This window comes from Notamacropus eugenii, chromosome 1 (genome assembly GCF_028372415.1).
Source record: "Notamacropus eugenii isolate mMacEug1 chromosome 1, mMacEug1.pri_v2, whole genome shotgun sequence".
NCBI classification, from domain to species: domain Eukaryota; kingdom Metazoa; phylum Chordata; class Mammalia; order Diprotodontia; family Macropodidae; genus Notamacropus; species Notamacropus eugenii.
In genome coordinates this window covers 694,899,738-694,916,008 of record NC_092872.1, presented here as the reverse complement: position 1 = coordinate 694,916,008, position 16,271 = coordinate 694,899,738, and the positions used below count along the sequence as shown (strand labels likewise).

The 16,271-nt window shown below is 39.1% G+C and overlaps 1 protein-coding gene across 1 annotated transcript in view; it reads right to left on the bottom strand.

Moving 5' to 3' along the window:
- PHAF1 (phagophore assembly factor 1) overlaps nt 1–16,271 on the bottom strand; it is a 64,030-nt gene that overhangs the window by 39,306 nt on the left and 8,453 nt on the right. Inside the window, exon 3 of the mRNA XM_072635997.1 lies at nt 2,832–2,915. Within this exon, the coding sequence (XP_072492098.1) occupies nt 2,832–2,915 (84 nt within the window). The remainder of the gene's footprint in view (nt 1–2,831; nt 2,916–16,271) is intronic.

Here is a 16,271-nt window from a genome sequence, read left to right as displayed (position 1 = left end):
GAAGAATAGGGAGGGCTGAAAGGAAAACACCCATTGTTGTGTTTTGACATCATAGGCTGAGAAATACCAGTGTAAAAGACATACGAATGGCTCTTACAGTAGTACCCAGGACTTACTAAAAGTTTGGCAATAGTACTTCTTGTGCTTGGATACATATGTATCCCAGGTCCAGCAGGCCTGGGCCATCAGAAAACACTGATGAGCCTCTGGAGGTGAGGTTATGGGCAGGTTCCATGAAATTACAGGAGACACAAATGGCATAAGATGGGTTTTGTTTAACACTCTACATTTTCTTCATTGGTCTTCGAAAAGGGCTTTCATGACTCAAGTGGAGTTAATTGCTATGAAGAGCTGTGGAGTAGGAGTGAAATACAGCCCTGCTCAGCGACTCACAGGATCAGGTTCTGATGGACTATGAAGTACCAAATTGGAGAGCATGAAGGTCTCCCATGTCCTCTAGGAAGCGTCCCAGTTCCTCCTTCCCCATTAACAATCCAATGTGATGTTGGCAGGGGTATTTGCCAGAATAGCTTTGGTGCAGTTTACCGCTCTTTCCTTACCTCCCTTGAACCTTCAGCCATAATCCCAATTTCAGTATTGCCTAGAGCGTCTGAGCCCACAGACAGAAGATAAGCAAATCTGACTGCAAAGAATATGAAGTCCATTTTCAGACTTTTCTCAATGTATTAATCAGTTATGTTGCATTTTTTCCTTCCCTTTTTGTCTTACAAACATTATTTGTTATATAGGATAGCTCTCTTTGGGAGAGGGAGAAGAAGGGACACTGGAGAATATTTTGTTAATGTAAAAATATATCAATAAAAGCTTATTTTAAAAAAGAGAATATGTGAGATATACTATTTTCAGAGAAACTACTTTGAGACTCAGGAAATTTATATTCTTTCTAACTCAACCCTCTTTGGCTTGGGCCAAAGCTAAATAATCTTGATAACTGACTCTCGTAATCTGAAATTAGCCTATAAATCTTTCAAGAGGGATACACCATAACCTGAACCTACCTTCTAACTTGCAGCTTTGAAACAATAAGGCTCCTGTGCCCCATAATCAAGCTATGAGCCACCTTGGGATTTGTAAACAACGTGTTCAAGAAATATCTTGGACTAAAACAGGTTCTATAAACGGTAGCATCCTAATTAGCACACAGCTCAAGCAGACTATGTGCTAGCGACTATTATGTCAATCTAAAACCAACATTCACTCAAGGTCTCCTATGCTCAAAGAAAGTCACCAATAAAGAGTTGGGGAACTCCCAAGCTGCACTAGTCTGCACAGGATGAAGACAAGCTCAGTCTGTCCTTTAACAGATAGTGCCTAACACCAGAATGTGGCAAAATGAAAGACTTCCTCTGCGACAATATTTTTAGCCCTACACTGTGGAATCAGAATTCATTTTAAATCATTTCTATGTAACTGTCCCTATCTTCCCATGGACAAAAAATCAACCCCTTTGTGACCAACCTTCTGATAATAAGCCACTCTATATTTAGCATGTTGCTAGGCCTATACTCAAATCCTTTCTAGCTTGACTGGACCTGCCAAAGAGCCTAAGCTTCCACCGGTCAGAAGGAGGTACCAGAGGAGAAACTGTATGGAGGACTCACAATCTGCACCAGTGTAAGAAGTGTCTGATCAAGGAGAACACAGACCTAAATATTCCACATAACAAAATACTTTGGCAAGCTGCCCAAAACAAAGTGGTGCCATTTCCTTGTTCCATTCTATGAGCACCCACATCAGCTCACTCACTTCCGTATTCTTGTCTTTGTGTTACAGTGGCCAGATAACTGCACTTGGAGTCTGAGGACTTACCTATGTAACTCCAGGTGAGCTGTTTTATCTTTCTGGGCCTCAGTTTTCTCATCGGTAAAATCAAGGGTTGGACTTTAAGGTTCTCCTTTGTATTGTTTATGATTCTAGAATCTCTTCCTTCCAGAGGCGCTTGGAATTTTCAAAGCATCTCTTGGCCTCTCAGGCATCAACATGCCCCTCTTAGTCAACATTCAGCTTCAGAGGGAAGGCCAGCTTTCTTTTGCTTTTGTGAAACAGAAAATGAACCTCCAATAGTAACAGTGTTAGCTCCTGGCTTTCATTAATTTCTAAGGGGAAATAGGATGGCACTGACTTGCGAATACCTGAAGTGGAGGATACACAGCTTGGTAAAAAGCAGTGACCACTGGATGAAGCCAGAAGCTTGGGATCACAGGCACCTGACCACACTAGAAGGAGAGATGATTTGAAGGTGTACCATTCACTATTTGGGGCCAGGGGCAAGTTACTCCTCCCCTCTCCAGGCCTCAGTTTCTTCTGTGAAATGAGGGAGATGGATGAGATGATCTCTGAGTTGCCTCTCAATCAAGAATCTTATTATGCTGTAACTCCCAGCTATGTGGAAAGACCACTGGATCTTAACCCTGGCTCTGCCACAATATCTCTGCAGGCTCAGACAATTTGCTTCCTCTCTCTAGACCTCAATTTTCTCTTTGTACAACAAGGTGGTTGGACCATGTCACAGGAGCAAGACTTGGAGTTGGATAGAGCCTTGGATTGCATCATCTCTAGGGTCCATTTCAATTCTAAAATTCTATGATACAAAGGCATTTATTTCACTCCCCAGCTCTTAGCTTTCTCATCTGTAGAGTGGGCTATGTGAGCATTAAGTACCTCTTAATAATCAAGGACAACATAGCTGAGCTACTGAGAGTACACAAAATCCATATTGTTCAGCATAACAAAAATCTTCTATCCTCTAAAAAGCATGTAGCTATACTCAGACTGTCAAATACCAAATATCTCAGATGACATTTGTTTACCTTTAGTCGCTGATTGAAAGCATCAAACAGTAGCTTGATTCCGTCCTGAGTCAGGTTAAGGATGAGGTCATGACTAAGTGGGGCCTGTAAGACAACGGGAAAACAACATGAGGATTCCACTCACCCTATTAGGACTTATAAAGCCCTTATTCTGTATTAATATTCTACACTAGGAGCTAAGGGAAATACAAAAGCATAGGCAACAGTCTCCATCCACAAGGAATGTCACAGACCAATATGAGATTTGGAGACTAAGAAGTTATTCTACTTATGTGAACTATTTTGTTTTCAACCAGCAGTGTTATTTCTACAACACTGGCTGATAAGATATTTATGTACCTGGCTTTCATAAAAGTATATTCCATTTTGCTCAACTTATGCAGAAATGACATTTTTATTGTAACTTCACTCTTTTGGTCAAATGCTAAGAGGAAAGCCCTCCCTCACTCAAAACAAAGTCAAGTGCAAGTCATGTCATTATTTCTCTGATGGCATGGTCTTCTTTGACAACGAAGGGCGAACACACACAGGAGGAAAGAAGCCATATAATGACTCTTATTGTTGCAACTGAAAACTGTTCCCTCTCTCTAAAGTTACCAATGATCCCTTAATTGCCAAAACTAAGGTTTTTTTCTCAATCTTCAACACTCTTGATCTCTGGGCAAACTTTGGCACTATTGATCACCTTCTTCTCCTGGATACTCCCCCTCCTCTCTAAGGTTTATGACAATGCTCTCTTCTGGTTCTCCTTCTACTTGTCTGACTGTTCTTTCTCAGTTCCCTTCGCTGAATCTTCATGCGGGTCACACCGAGAAACCCTAGTTGTCCCTCAAGGGTCTGTTTTGGGCCCTCTTTCTCCCACTATAGTATTCACTTGATGATATCACCAGCTCCATGGATTCAATTATCATCTCAAGGCTGATGACTCTTGGATGACTGTACCCATTATCTTTCCCCCTAAATCTTCCCTTCTTTCAAACTTCCCTATTACTACTGAGGGCACCATCATCCTCCCAAGTCATGAGGCTCAAAGCCTAGGTATCATCTTGGACTCCTTACTTTCTCTCACCCCCCATATCTAGAGCATTGCCAAATATCGCCAATTCTATCAGGTATATATGCCCCCTTCTTTCCTTTCACATTACCACCACCCTGGTGCAGGTCCTCATCACCTTATACATGAGCTATTCAACAGCTTTCTGTTAATCTCCCCACCTCAAGTCTCTCCCAACTACAGTCCATCTTCTATTCAGCTGCCAAAATGATTTTCCTAAAGTGCAGGTCTCACTATGTCACCTACCCTAACATTCAATAAACTCCTGAGGTACCTCAATACCTTTAAGATCAAATACAAAATCCTACCTGGCTTTTGAAGCCCTTCCCACTTTCCCAGTCTTCTTATATCACACTCCCACATCCACATACACTACTGTCCAGTGACTCTGGCCTTCTTGCTGTTCCGTCTCGTGAGCCTGTGCCTTTTCACTAGCTGTCCCTTGTGCTAAGAATGGTCTATATCTGGTCCTCTTTTTTGGTAGGGTTGTTATTAGAGGCCAGGTGTATTCAACTAGCTTACCCATTCAAAAAGTGTTAACACATACTATGAGTGTGCTGCCCTCAGGGACTTACAACCTAGTAGGGAAGATCACACAAGTATGTGTGTGTACACACGTACACACACACACAAACACACACACACGGTCCACTACTAAAAAAAACCAAAAAACAAAACAGTGTCTCAAGTATTCAAAGGAGAAAGAAATCACTTCTAATTTGAGAGACGGAAAGAAGGCAGAATTTCATGAAGGTATCAGCATTTGAGCCCACTGTTGGTAAAATGAGTATAATATTTATACGACCCACCTTACAGGGCTGTGGTGCTGATGAGATCACAAGAAAAATATATGGATAGGAGCTGCTGTGAAATGCTAGCAATGACAGAAGAGATGTGGGTGAGATTTCCAGAGCCAGGTACGAGCAAAGATATAGAAATGGGAAAAGGTATTTGTTTTGAAAACAGCAAGCACTCCACTTTCCTTTTTGTAATACACATGTGAAGGGAATAGTGAAGGAGAAAGGGATGAAAAGACAGACTGTGGAGGACCTTGAATGTCAGGCCATGGAGTGTGACCTGATCCTGGTCACAGGCCTGGAGTGTGATAGGAAGCCCTTGAAGATTCGTGAGCAGGGGAATAACATGATCAGAACTATGTATTAGGAAGAAGTGGACAGTGTGGTATAGTGGGAAGAACACTGGATCTGAAATCAGAAGACCTGAGTCTGCATCCCTACTCTGCCATTTACTGGGAATGTCATCTTGGTCAAACCCAAACTTCCTCCTTTGTAGGATGAAGTTCTACTGGAGGATTTCTAAGGTCCCCTCTGGGTCTAACATCTATGGTCTTCTCACTGGATCTGGAGTCAAAATGACTGGGCCCTCCTAATAGCAAAGTCATAACACCTATCTGGGCCTCATCTATAAAATGAAGGGATCAGACTAGGTGATTTCTAAGACTTCTACCAATTTTATTTTTTTCATTATATTTGAATTTTTTAAAACATATACAAAATAAAAGAAAAAAATCACTTCCATGTACATATAGCAGAATATGAGAGGATTCATTATAAAGGAATATATTTTCATTTCAAGAAAACCTATATAATAAACACTACACGTTATTTTCAAAAACCTCCAACTTTTCTTTGCTTCCTCATATGTTTTCTTTTCTCCTTTGCTGTGCACTTTTTACTTTATTTTCCCTCAAGAAAGCTACAATTAAGTGTGGATATTTATATATACATATAGATACACACACCTATATATATTTATATATAGATATATAGATAGATAGATAGATATCCATAAACATACACACACATAAATGCATATATGTAAGACCATATTATGCTTATTTCCATTTATCATTTGTTTCTCTGTAAGTAAATAGCATCTTCCTTTGTAAGTTCAAGTCTTTCCACATATTTCTAAATCCACCAGCTCTTCATTTGTTATACCACAACAACATTCTAATGTAATCACATCTATCTGGGATATTGTCTATGAGTTTTTCCCCCCAATTTTTCTGTATTCCTTTGGCTACACAGATTTTACTTATACAAGAAATTTTTCATTTAAAATAATCAAAATTATCTATTTTACATTTCAACACTGCTCTCACTTAATGTGGTTTAAGGTTTGATATGACTGAATCTAGTTCCTTCATGTCTTTTCCCCTGGTTTCCTTGAAATTTCTGACCCTCTGCTCTTCCAAATGAATGCTGTTATTTTTTCTGACTCAGTAAGATATTTTTATTAATTTAATTGCGATGATATGACATAGATTAGTTAGCTAAAATTGTCTTTTTCTTATTATATTAGCTTTATCTATCCATACACAATAAATATTACTTCAATTATTTAGATCTAACTTTGTACGTAAGATGTTTTGGGTTTCTATTTGTATAATTCCTGTGTCTCTTTTGGCAGGTAAACTCTAATTTTTTTATACCCTCTAGTTGTTTTATATGGTCTAAAACTACTGATTAATATGGCTGATACGTAATGTAGTTTCCCTATTTTTCTCTTTCGATTAAATCTGATTTTAGCTTTAACTTTGTCTGAGATCGTGCTTTTCCCGCTTTTTTTGCATAATAAATTCTACTCCTAGCCTTTATTTTATGTTTACTTATGACTCTCATTTTTATAGCATTCTCTAAAAGCAGCATACTGTTGAACTGAAATTTTTAATCTGCTATCAGTTTCCATTTTATGGGTAAATTCATCCCATTCACACTCTAAATTATAATTATTTGTGTATTTTCCTCCTTCCTATTCTCACTGTCCTTCTCACCCTACTCTCCTATCCCTCTTCACTCTACCTTACTCTCCTATTCCTTAACCTATCCCCCCACCAAAAACCCCTCCTGTATCCTCTCCCTGCACACTATCCCTCTATTCTTTTCTTTCTGAATTTAGATTTTTATACCCTTCTAAATATATAAGTTCCTCTTTATTCCATACTCCCTTTTACATGCCTCCCTTATCCTATTCCCTTATCCTTCCTTCATCGTCTCCTCCTGCCCTCATTTCTTTCTGAATTTAGGAGACTTTTATGACTGTACATGCGTATGTATTGTTTCCTCTTTAACCAGACAGTAGGGTTCAAGAACTATCTGCCCTTCTTCCCATCTAATTCCTCTGGCACTTCATTTGTATGAGATAATTACTCTTTTGGCCTCTTCTTACATCTTTTTGTTTTTTAGGATCACATCATATATATCTCTACCCCACTCCTTCTTTCAAACTACCCAATTACTAATGACAATCTTAGACATATGATTTACATTTCCACATGTAAAAAGTAAACAATTTGTCTTACTGAGTCCCTTCTAATTAGTCTTCGATGTCTACCTTATATTTCTCTTGGATCTTGTATGTCAAATTTTCTATTTAAGTTCTAGTCTTTCTGCAATAAAATCCTGAAAGTCTATCAATTCATTCAATGTTATTTTTTCTTTTTGTTTTCCTTCAGGATTATATTTTACTGGGTATATTTTCAGGGGGACTCCCAGTTCTTTTGCTCTTTGATATATAGTGTCTGAAGACCTATGGTCTTTTAGTGTAATCACTGCTAGGCCTTATATAATTCTAATTGTGGCTCCATCATATTTGAACCATTTTTTTTCTTGTTACTTATAATATTTTCTCCTTAACTGGGGGGGAAGGAGGTTTCAGAAATTGGTGATAATATTCCTGTAGGTTTTCCTCTCAGGATCTTTTTCAGGTGATGTTCAGTTGATTTTTTCGATTTCTACTTTCCCCTCTTATTCTGACACTTCAGGACAATTTTCTTTATTTCTTCTGATATTATATCAATATTCTTTTTTTTTGATTGTAGTTTTTATGTAGTCCAATTATTCTTATGTTTTCTCTTCTTGATCTGTTCTCCAGATCAATTATTTTTCTTATTAGATATTTCCCATTCTCTTCTATTTTTTCATTCTGTATATTTTATTTTACTATTTTGTGGTCTCTTATAACTACACTGGCTTCCCCCTTGCCCAGTTCTAATTTTCAAGAAGTCATTTTCTTCCTTAAGATTCTGGATCTCCTTTTCTAGTTGATTAATTTTCTTTTCATAATCTTGTTTTTCTTGGATTGTTCTTACTTAAAAAAAATTTTTCCTCAATTTCTCTTTGATTTTTTAAGTCTTTTTTGAGTTCTTCTATTAATTCTTTTCAGGCTGGTGACTATTTGATGCTACTCTTTGGGGTAGAAAAGGCTTTTTTTTTGGCTTCAGTATCCTCCTCTGAAGATGAACCCCAGTCTCCTCTATTCTCATAGTAACTCTCCTACTGGGCTTTTCTCCTTTTCCTGATCATTAAAAAAAAAAAATTAGCAGATTACTATTATAATCACTTCTTATCCTGAAGTGTGGGGATGGTGCCTCTGGCCTCAGGTCCTTCTTGCTCTTATTTTTGGAGCTTTGTCCTGGGCCCAACTTTTGCACTCCTTTTCATCTCCAAGCCACAGCTAGGGCCCCCTGGGCACACTATGCTGGAAATGCTGTTGCTCTCTGAGAACCCTCCAGTGGATATGACCTTCAGTTCTCCCCTCTGGTCTGGAACTAAGACCAAGAACTTAGCTCTCCTGTAAGTGCCCAGAGCCAGCAACATCCCACCCCACTGCTTCTGCATTTACCAGGTGTATACTGGTTTCTTCTCACCCAGGCCTGCATCTCAGCAGCATAGCTAGGCCTGGTGTCTCTTGTCAGCAAAGCCTCCCTCAATCTTCCCCCACTCAGATGCCCAACTTCCCGCACTGTCAGGGAGGTGAAAATTCCTGTGGCTGAGGTCGAGGCTACCTCCCTATTCTAGCCCACAGGGCTCACTGCTTGCTGTTTCAGCAGAGCTAGCCTGGAGGTGTTTACACTTCACTGGGCTGTTGAATCTCTGTCCTGGGATCTCTCTTCAGATCTTCTCCGATTGTCCCAGGAGGACCACTGTTCTGCCCCAACGCTTGTTTATTTTTGCTGTTCTACATTGATTCTGAGGTGCTATTTTGTCTTTGTTTGTGGAGGAAATCTGGAAAGCCTGGAATTTTCTGACCTACTCCATCTTCCCTTCTACCAGTTTTAAATCTATCACCCTTAAATTAACCTGGTGGCACACCTAGGGTGAACTGGAACAGAGAGGCTGGAGGTAGTGGGACCAGTTAGCAAGCTCTTACAAGTCAAAATTGTAATTATTTACCTCACTTGAGATCCTGGCCCTGTCACTTTGGTCTCAGATTCCTCAATTGTCAAAGGAGGTGGTTAAGTTAGATGTCCTTGACAGTCTCTTCCAGTTCTAAATCTATGACTGAGGAATGTCTCACTCCCAGTAGGAAGAAACTGTCTCAGAGCCTACAAGGAAGATTCACTAGTGTCATTCGTTCTTCTCTAGATTCACAGAGCTTAGTTTAATGGCTGGGATAAACACCTTAAATCCATGATCCTTTGAGGCGGATGTCATTGAGTAGCTATGGACACTCATAAGGCCACAACTGCGGCCACCCACAAACTGATGTCACTGTTAGGTGAGATAAAACACTGGTTTACATGGATCAGGGGGCTAGAACCTATGTGGCAATTCTGCTGTGAGACTGAGTAGGGAAGTCCCTCCCGTTTCAGAAAGGTTTCTGGGGCTATAAAATAACCTTATAGTAGCAGATAATCCATCTCTCCATTCTCATCAGAATGCAAAGTGGCTCACAGACTGTCAGGATGATCGACTGGGTTTCCCAAGATAGAATGGAACTACTACCATTCTATCTTGGGAAACCCAGTAGATCATAACAGTTCCTTCTAAAGCTCCAGGGTGAGAGTGGAGTCAAATCACCTGCTATAACTCTCTCCTCCAAAATGGGATTTGATTTTACAAACATCAAAACTATTAACATCACAACAGGGGGTTTTCTAGGGGCAAAGACCCAAATGACTATTTCTTTTTTTTTTTTAATGTTTAACAATCACTGCCATACAATTGAGATTTTATCCCCCCCACACCTACCCCCCACTACCCCCCTCCCTCCCCACAACTGCATACAATTCTGTATAGGTTCTACATATACTTTCCTATTGAGTATATTTTCACTATAGTCATGCTATGTAGTCAGACTAAAATAAATGAAAGAAATCATATAACAAATCAAAACATGATACACAAACACATACACATACACAAACATGATCTGCTACATTTTGTGAATGACTTCCTTATTTCTCTCTCTGAATGTGGAAGGCATTTTGCCTTGAGAACCACCTTTGGGATTTTTTTTTTTTATAAGAAGTTTTTGCGTTATTACAAAATTCCAAGTCTACCAGAAAAAACTCTCACACACTGTGGTCGTTGCTGTGCACAAAGTTCTCCTGGTTCTGCTCCTTTCACTCAGCATCAGGTCATATAAGTCCTTCCAGGCCTCTCTGAAGTCTTCTTGTTCATCATTTCTTATGGCACAATAGTACTCCATTACATTCATATACCATAATTTATTCAGCCATTCCCCAATTGATGGACATCCCCTTGACTTCCAGTTTTTGGCAACTACATAGAGTGCTGCTATAAATATTTTTGTACATGTGGGACCCTTTCCCATTTTTATGATCTCTTGGGGATATAGTCCTAGTAGCTATATTGCTGGGTCAAAGGGTATGCACATTTTTGTAGCCCTTTGGGCATAGTTCCAAATTGCTCTCCAGAATGGTTGGATGCGCTCGCAGCTCCACCAACAATGAATTAGTGTTCCAACTCTCCCACATCCTCTCCAGAATTTATCATTTTCTTGTTCTGTCATGTTTGCCAATCTTATAGGTGTGATGTGGTACCTCAGAGTTGTTTTGATTTGCATCTCTCTAATCAATAGTGATTTAGAGCATTTTTTCATATGATTATAGATATCTTTAATTTCTTCCTCTGAAAATTGCCTGTTCATATCCTTTGACCATTTATCAATTGGGGAATGACTTGTATGATTATATATATGAGTCAGTTCTCTATATATTCTAGAAATGAGGCCTTTATCCCTGAGCTTAGCTGTAAAAATTCTTTCCCAATTTACTACATCCCTCCGGATTTTGGTTGCATTGGGTTTGGTTGTGCAAAAACTTCTCAGTTTAATGTAATCAAAGTTATCCATTTTGCATTTCATAATGCTTTCTATCTCTCCTTTAGTAAAGAATTCTTCCCTTCTCCATAGATCTGATAAATACACTATTCCTTGCTTCTCCAGTTTATTCATGGTATCAATCTTTATACCTAAATCATGTACCCATTTGGACTTTATTCTTGTGTGCGGTGTCAGGTATGGGTCTATGCCTAATTTCCGCCACACTGTTATCTTTTCCCAGCAATTTTTGTCAAACAGTGAGTTCTTATCCCAGAAGCTGGGGTCCTTGGGTTTATCAAACAGAAGGTTGCTATATTCCTTGCCTACTGCATCTTGAGTGCCAAGTCTATTCCACTTGTCTACCTCCAAATGACTATTTCTAAGACTCATTACGCAATGCTGTTTAAAAACAAGCATATCTACCATCTGCAGTTTGGATTCTGATACATGTAAAGGGAACCAGAGGACTTAAGAGATGAAAAGAACTTCAGACATTAAATATCAGGGCTGGAACAACCTTAGAGAAAGAGATCATCTATCTAATGCCAATTCATTTTTACAGGTGGAGAAACTGAGGCTTGGAGAATTAAAATGACCTCTCAAACAAACATAACTAATATGTAGCAAAGTCAGATTTAAAACTAGGGCTCTCTCTACCACAATACTGATGCCTTGAGGGCTTTGAACTGAGGTCACAGAGCTCCCCACTGAACTGCCTAGGCCTCTAGCCCCTTCCATGAACCCACTTGCCATCACTCAGGTATCCAGAAAAATAAAGAGAAGGCATCACAGATTACAGAACTGGTCTCTCTGGGGTACCCTCCCCCCCATACAGTGGATAACAGCACTAGATAACAAAAACCTACCAAAACACAAAATTTCATTCAAATTTATAATTTTTGCTCAAGTTATTATAGTTCAATAACAATAACAACATAGCATATATTATTTTGCCTTTTAGAATTTGTTGGCTTTATAAAGTAGTGTGAAATTAATTTTTGTGAGCAATTTTTATTTGATTTGTCATTCTGATGGAGTGTTGACATCTGTTATATTTCTTTTTTTTTTTAATTTAGCAATTGAATTGTTTGGTTTGAATAAATTGAAAATTGTTACATTAAAAAAAAAATCACGACCATGTTTAGGCCTTGCCTCATTATGGTAGAAGAAATTTCCTTTCTGAGATAAGATTAGAGAAACCATTCCGTAATTTTCTAACATTCTTGTAAGTCTGTGACTTATAAACTAACAAAATTCCTTCCTCTCATTCTTCTTTGTATGTGTCAATAACTGATAACCTTGATTTTTAACTGAATATAATCAAGTTCCTATCTCTTACATTGCTGCAGTGCAGGATGTATTAATTTTGAGGTACATAACCCTTAGATACAGAACCCAACCTTGTACCAACTGCTCTCTTAAGGAGTATCAATGGCACTACTTTGGCACTGGTCCTGCCGATTTCCCTTGTACAGGTGATTCCCAGAAAGGTGGCTCCCTCCACCAATGCAGCTCTTACCCCACTTGGTCACTTTAGGGTCAGCAAGCCACTCAGGGCACTGAGAGTAGAAGTGCCTTGTTCCATGTCACATAAGAGTAGAGGAGTAGAATCGGAACCCAAGTCTTCCTAAAAAGAGCTCCCTTCCCCATATGTTCTGCTTCTCTCAGCTGTGTAATCTAGACAGATCACAAATGCTCTGCAGAAACAATATCTTCAGCTGCCTCAATTACTCATTTTTTTCATCCAACAAGCATTTATTCAACTCCACTAAAGCAAGCAAACACCAAAACAGGAGACACAGTTTCAGTCCTAGAAGGGATTACATTCTACTGGGTAATACACTTAGAAGATAATATGTGGAGAGAAAAGAGATGTAACAACCATGAATATTAAGAAAGCTTTCCAATAAGAAGTCATGCCCTGGAGGGGTTAAAAAGGGAAAGGAAGGGTACAAGCATTGATTAAGTGCCTACTGGGCTAGGCACCTTACATATATTATCTCACTTAATTCTCACAACAACCCTGGAAGGCAGGTGTTATTATGATCCAAATTTTACAATTGGGGAGACAGAGGAAATTACTTTCCCAGGGTCACACAGCTAGTAAGCCCCTGGGGCTGGACTTCCAGTGCTCTACCCATATTAGGTATGAAAGAGAACCTGTGCAAAGGCACAGAGGAGATGGACCTGAATTTGGGAAATAGCAAGAAGACTGCCTTCCCTGGCATGTAGTATGTGTGAGGAGTCATATGAAAGTAGGCAGAAATCAGACTGTAAGACACAGTCATGAATCTTCGGTATGGTACAATTTTGGATAAAGCTCAAATGTCTTACAATCTTAGTTTGCTAGTATCATTTTTAGCTCCAAGATGATAAAAATTAACTATTTTTATAACATTCACACTTAGATCCCACAGTTATAATATCTGTCTAGATGGAGAGATTCTATGAGGCTTTTTTTTCAAAGGCAAGTCAATTGTGGGGAAAAAAGATGTTCTCTGAACATGATGAAGCAGAAAAGAAATTCATAAGAACAATGAACTAGGAAAGCAGAAGCCCAAAAAGGCATTATAGATGCAATCAAACTGGAACTGAATCAAAATTCAGACCACAGCCGGAATAATGGGCTCTATTCTAATTACTGCATTTTAAGAGGGACACTTAATAATAATAAGTAGGTTACAACATATCACCAACAACTGGAATAAAAAAGAATAATTGAGGAACTGTGTGACTAGCAAAGGAGGCAAAACAGTGAGTGAGAATGAGGAATAAAGAGAGATGCTCTTAGTGCTCCCCTTCTATATGTGAACTATTCAAGGAAGAAAAGGAAAACCCACATACTGGACAAGCCCTCTTCTGAAGATCTGAATGCCACAGGATGGAATGTGCTGAGATGTGCTCAGGTAAAGGGATCCCCCACATTGATAAGATCATAGGACCAACCACTGAAGTATGAAAATACTGACAAGCTAGACCATGTCTACGGTAGGGAGGGAGGCTTGAAACCACAAGGATCAGAAGATTTTTAAGGATAAGCTAAGAATCAGGGGATGTTTAGAATGAAGAGAAGATCAACAGAGTATATGACCACAGTCTTCCAATATTTTAATGGAGGTCACAATGAAAAGGAAATAGAAGCAGCCTTAAGTATCTCCAGAGATAAGAGCTAGATCTGATTGCTTATAAGGAGCCAGATTTTAGTTAAGAAACAATATTCTAGCAACTGGAGTTCTCCAACAAGGGAAATCGTTGCTCTTAAGAGAGTAAACACTTTGTCACTGGAGGTGCTCAGGCAAAGGCAAACTGACCCCTTGGACCTCCTTCCATTTCAGAATTTAGTCTATGTTTCTACAGATACTGCTTCCAGCCAAATGACTAAACATGCTCTGTTCTGAAGATGGTCAGCAGGGGCAGCTAATGCTTCTTTGTTATTAAAGTTTAAACTCGATTTTAAAATGTATCTGATCTGGATATCTGTAGCTTATTTTAATTAACTGAATGCTAACATTGTAGTGAGCCAAAAAATAAAGCAGCCCATCTTCCTTATTTTAATGTCTAATTCTCTGTATCAGCAGATCAACTGGTGAGCATTTAGAAGCCAGACATTTACACTCACTTTGGATCGAAGGTAATCTGATCGTGGCAAGGGCAAAGTGGTAACCTCTTGCTTTAGAGATGAAACACTATTTCCGTATCTTGGGTGACACATTCAGTCTCAATGAACTGTAATTCTCTGACGATGTTCCTAAGCCACTATTCATTTTTTCCAGTAGGGGAACACGGACCACTGCTAGAATAACATTCCTAAATTATGTTTCTATCCCTTCAATTGTTTTTCTGTTTCATCAGAGAATTTTTTTTTCCACAATTAACTTGCTTAAAAAAAAAATCCCATAGTATCTCTCTATCTACCCCTTCATGCCACTATTACTCATGAATCTACAATGACTTTCTACTATCTATCAAAGCCTGTTATCAGCCTAACATTTAAAGCCCTCACCTTGGTTATCCAACCCCACCTTCCACTACTGCTCACCATAAATCTGGCTGCTCTTTTCACTGCCTCTGTGCTTTTAACCATACTAGACTCCTTACCTGAAGTGCCTTTTCCCTACCCCCTGTCTATCTACATAGGCATGCTTTGCTTAATACTGTTGAGTATCATAAAGATCTTTTAGATGCTAGATGCTAGAAAGAAGCTTAGAGATCATCTAACCCAAATCTCTCATCTTAGAGGTGAAGAAACGGAGTTTTAGAGAGGTAAGCAGGAGGGCTACAATTAATTTCATGAGAACATAGTAGTTGGAAAAATAAAGCCCTAGAAGGCAGAAAGTTCTGTGGGAACATTACCAAAAGTGGGGGGTTCTGGGCAAGGTGAGCATGGGGTAAAACTCAAGATATTCCAGTTACAATAGAGTCTAGTTATAATGTCTTCCCATCCCAACAGATGACTATAAACTTTGTAGCACGTTCCAGTAAAAATCAATTAACTTATTTTGCAACTATTTGTATTTAGGTAAGTGAATTTCAACATACAAAAATGGCCAAAACAACCTGTCAGTCATTTAATGGGTCTCCATCAGCTTTCTTTGTCCATTTATGCACATACACACACCATATTTTTCCATGGTTATAATGCATACTCTGTTCTACTTTTTTCACTTGATTGTACTGTCTAAAGAACATTATTGCAAAAGGATGCTGACTGGGGCAACATGCAGGACACACTCGTACTTTCTTCTACCCAGACTTTTCCAATATCAGACCATAAAACCATCTCTTCTGTGCAGTTTGCCCTAAATGATTCTATGACTCTTTTATGACCACAAGACTCCAACTTAAGCTTGTTCTCCTATTGGTCCAAATGTAGACAGGGGCCATGTCTTCTAACTCCTTGGGGTTAGGCCAGGAAAACATACAATTCAGAACTGGGCACAATGTCCATTCCCTAATAAATGCTGGATAAATATTTTTGCCCAGTCTTGCCTGTGACCACACACTGATGAAACAGCTGGCTTGGGTGAGAAGCATAGCTTGTGGCTAGGGAACATTTTCTGTGTGTGAAGGAAGTTTGGGCAATGTGAGGATCAGATTTATGTTCTTGGCCAAAGTGCTCAGTTCTAACCAGTCTAGACAAGCCCCACAGAAGTATCCTTAGAATGCTCTTTCATGACTTCCCTGTCTCTACTTCCAATTAGTGTTTTCTAATTTGGGTTCTAAAGCCCTTGGGGAGAAAAGGAATTGAAAACATCAAATTTGGTGCTAGAAGAGCAGATTAATGCATCTCCCTT